This window comes from Hemitrygon akajei, unplaced genomic scaffold (genome assembly GCF_048418815.1).
Source record: "Hemitrygon akajei unplaced genomic scaffold, sHemAka1.3 Scf000151, whole genome shotgun sequence".
Taxonomy (NCBI): domain Eukaryota; kingdom Metazoa; phylum Chordata; class Chondrichthyes; order Myliobatiformes; family Dasyatidae; genus Hemitrygon; species Hemitrygon akajei.
In genome coordinates, this window is record NW_027332037.1 from 79,271 (window position 1) to 83,711 (window position 4,441).

The following is a 4,441-nucleotide window of genomic DNA, read 5'->3' on the forward strand; positions in this document are numbered from 1 at the left end:
TTATTCTGGCTTGAAACCTGAATCGTGTATCTTGGGGTGTGATTTTTCCAAAAAAATAAACAACAAAATTGTCGATTTAACATTACGGCCTCTTTCAGATTTATATTCGGACCGACTATTGCTATTATTGTCAGCGAATGATCACAACATATGGGGTTAAGTATCACATCACAGCCTGGAACCACTGGGAATAAATCCTGCCTGCCGTCAGTTGTTTTGTCTCCTGGTTAAGCGTACAATTGTGATCACTGGCCATTTAACTGCGGCTATGAACTGCTGTCTGAACTTAGACTGTGTTACTCCATATATAAATGTGTTCGTGCACAGACTCAGGTTCTGTAACATGTATCCAAGTGCCTGTAAAATGAATTCAGAATAGGTGTAATTATTGGGATCTGTCCCTCCGACGTTATACTTGAAGAAATTGACAACAGTCGCCAACCACAAAATGATAAAGCTGCCGGATATGGTGAAGAGGAGGATGGCAGAGCGCCGCCTGCTTTCCATTTCCGGGTCACTGCAGTTCTCCCCCTTTCTCTGACTCCTCAGTCCCATACGAACCCGACTGGCCGCTAAAATGTGCCGGACCGTCAGAGCGTTGAGGACCAGAATTAGTGCGAATGGAATCAGCGGGGTTAAACTCTTGTCGAATCGGTCAAAGCTCACCCACTGGTGTTCAGTGTAATAAGCTGGGTTGAGCTTACAAAACCATAAAACACCGTTAATTATCTCTCTTGGGTTATGAATGAAATAGAAGGGGATATTTTTTAAACACATAATAGTGCAGGTGATCACCAGAACCAAGGCCGCGGACCTTCCTGTGCAATAGCTGGCTTTTAACTTCTGACAACAAATGGCGACAAACCGATCGAAGGTGAAGGTGACGGTGAGCCAGACCGAACAGTCTCTGGAAGCACATTGCAGTACAAAGATAATGCTACACAAGGGATACGTCTCCAGGAAGGATCCCGGGAAATAGTACTTGGCCCGTGTGAAGAGCGCAGTGACGACAGCCGTCAGATCCGCCGCTGCCATAGCAACCAGGTAGCGTGTGGTGCACGTGGAGAGGCCGCACTTCCCCCGGGACAGGATTGCAATCGCTACTATATTCACTGGGCGTCAGAAAAGAGAAAACAGGTATGGAATCAGAGCTTTGTCTTATTCTGCTATGAATTATATTTCATTTCTTAATTTTCTGTAAAAGCCTGCAAGAAAATCGAATCTCAAGTTGGAATACGGTGATAGAAACATACCTGATAATAAATTTAAATGAACTTAAATTTAGGACGTAAGACATTAGGACTGAAAGGACTACGGTCATACACAGTATAAATGTGAAATTCGTGACCCAAAACAAAAGTTCTAGATATATTCGGCTCTCAGGTCTGATCTGTAGGAAGAGAAGAACAGTTAAAATTTTAATTCGGAGTAGTTCGTCAGAACTGGGTAGGAGTCCAAGGCGGCTCCTGATGCTGCAGGGTGAGTGTGGAAGGGGTGCCTCTCTCGGAGGGGAAGCGAGGTTTTCAAAGGGATAAGCAGAATTAGGCCATTCGAGTCACCGTGTCTGCTCCACCATTCCACCGTGTTGATTTACTTTCCTGTCAAACCCGTTCTCCGGTCTTATCCTTCTAACCTTTAAGGTCCGTAATAGCCAAGAAACTATTAACCTCCGCTCAAAATGTGCCCATTGACCTAGACTCAACAACCGAGTGTGGCAAAGAATTCCAGACATCCATCAATCTCTGGCTTCAGAAGTTGCTCCTCATCTCTGTTCTAATGGGCGTCCTCCTCACCAGTGTCTTCTGGTCCTATATTCCCGACACAATAGGAAACATCCTCTCCATGCCCACTCTACCTAGGACTGTCAATGCTCGAATGGGATTAGTTACAACCCATATACTATCACCCGCGATTGCTGCCTCTTGTCTCTCAATTTCACCAATTTACTTGTCAGGAGACAGAATAATTCTTGCTGTTTCACCTGCCCTTGGAGACACTGCGAATTTAATGTTCATCTCTTGCTCACCCATCAGCCCCACGGCACGTCACACACCAGAGGCACTGAGTTTGTTTCCCCAATATAAGGCTTGCCACTCTGAATTCTGGGAAGTTAAATAAACTCTCTCTGCTCACGTAGCCTCTTTCCTCGCCGTGATCAATGAGAATGAGAAAGGTTTAGGTAGACAGCATACACTGCCATAGATTAGGCCACTTCTGCTCAAACCAACGTGTGTTTTCTATAAAATGAGTAATCCAGATTATTCGTGATAGCCACTGTAAAGTGTAGTGAAACGTACGGACGATCTGTACTGTTATTCCAATTTCCCAGAATGTTCGAAAGGTACGGAGACACACACACACTAAACCTCAGTAGGCGAGGCAGCGTCTATGGAACGAATTTCTGATCCCGTTCACGTTGGAGGCCGAGACACCAGCATCAAGCTGAGGAAGGCGAATGTGTGTCAGCTCGTATTTCTGCAACTCGGGGAATCCTGATCATACTCCTCTTCCTATCAATATGCAATTTCCAGCTAATTATTTGTATAATTTGCTCTGAGAACAACAGACTGATACTATTTTATCAACATTCTTGCTGTCGCCTAACGGTAAAATCGGAACTATTTTGAGTTTAAGAACCCTCCTCTTGCATCTCACAGAAGAAAAACAAACCCTTCGTCGCCTTAAACGAGCTGTCAGTTCCCAATTTTTAACTCCCGTTTAAAACTGTCCCGTGCAAATCTTGAGTTCTCATTGAATTCTAGACAGGGGAGTTCCCCGGTGGTATTGGTGCAGTATCGATCAATATTGGCACCCAATGTCAGAATAGCAAGAAAGAAAAGAAAGCCGGGTGGAAACTTTCTCGTTAATCTGATCTTCACTGTCTGAGTTAATATATCTTGTTGAAACATGCTTCATTAATCTGTATTTCCTCTGATTGAGAAGTAATAAGGTTCAATACAGTGATAAAAATACAAGTATTTACCAATTGTGTTACTTCCGCGGAAATGCAAGACATCGGTGTTTTAGTTAAATAATTTGTAGAGTAACAATGTAGTGAAATAAATATGTATGAACGAAGGCAGGAAATTGGAGTTAAAGTAAAGCAGTGACGCAACATGCACTTAATAAATCAGACAGCAGTGGAGAGCGGGACACAAAGCTGCTGATTCAGGTCTGAGAATCTTCGTCAGACATACCCGGAACATTAACTACATTTCCCTTTCCACCATTACTTTTCCCGGCCCGTTGACATGTTCCAGCATTTTCTTGTCCATTTTGTGACAATGAGGTCTATGGGAATCCCAGAATTGTCAGAAATCTAGCATTCCTTCGCGCTTCTATGACTTGAATAAGCAGTTTGCTCAGTGCTGTTCCAGTGTATCTGTCCATCAGAATGATAATTACGCTGATTACTCAACACTGTCGCCATTGTCAGCAGAATAACCCGTGTATAATCCTCAAGCGGATGCTATGACCTGTTATTATGCGGGTCTGTCCAGATATAGACAAACATTTCAAAAACATCTCTAACATGCCAGGTGCTATTTATTTACAAAACCGTCATAAATCAAAAGGCAAACCTTCATCTGCAATAACCCTGTAATAAAATTTAGCGAGAGGAAGCAGGAGTTAAAAAGACATTAACGATTGGCAAATAAGCAAATGAAACAACAACGTTGTTATGCAAAGTATTCTGTGCATATTTGCAGTTCGAAATGACTTTCAGACAAAATTTAAATTTGTAATTCTGCTCCTGTGGTCGTGTTATCTTATGGAAGCCAATCGTAGCCACATTCTATTTCTCGGTATTGTCCTGCGGCAAATTTTTTGACTGATTGATACGTTGGAAATTATTTTACGTAGATTTCAACCCAAACCGCATTTCTCTAAAGCAAACAAATTGAAAATTGAACTGGCAGCCACACAGAGAGCGAATGCTTGTTCACAGTGGCGGCGGTTGCACCGACCGAGTAACTATGAACTATGACAAGTGACGTGGCTTTGCAGTATTATGCAAGTAGCATCAAAGACAACCTTTGAAAGGAGATCACACACACATTTGCATGTTTCCAAATGCTGACAGAAACTTACCAGGAAAGCCAATGGCTGCAATTATAAGAAAGTATATTTTCCTGATTCGATAAAATTCCTCGATCATTTTCTGTGAAAGACGATCAGTCGCTGCCACTCGCGTGCAATCTCTCTGAGTGAAGTTTCCAAGAGCGACACTTGTCTAGCCCTCAATTTAAACAACTTGCTATCCCCACCGGGACTCAGAGATTACAACATCACACTGGAAAATAAAATAACAAACTAATGCAATTTACCGATTGCGTTGGTAGTTATGCAGACATGTTGTCTTTACTCCACTGTCCCAAGGACGTGGTTGTTTTTAAAATGAGATTTTTCATGACACTCTTTCGGGTAGAGTCCCTACTAC

At 42.7% G+C, this 4,441-nt stretch overlaps 1 protein-coding gene across 1 annotated transcript; it reads right to left on the reverse strand.

The window, feature by feature from the left end:
- Positions 1-207: 207 nt before the first annotated feature.
- LOC140724007 (probable G-protein coupled receptor 139) lies at positions 208-4,159 on the reverse strand. The gene is made up of 2 exons (XM_073038500.1): positions 4,093-4,159; positions 208-1,112 (listed from the first exon to the last, which is right to left on the reverse strand). The coding sequence occupies exons 1-2, from the start codon at positions 4,157-4,159 to the stop codon at positions 208-210; spliced, it is 972 nt and encodes a 323-aa protein (XP_072894601.1).
- Positions 4,160-4,441: the final 282 nt, after the last annotated feature.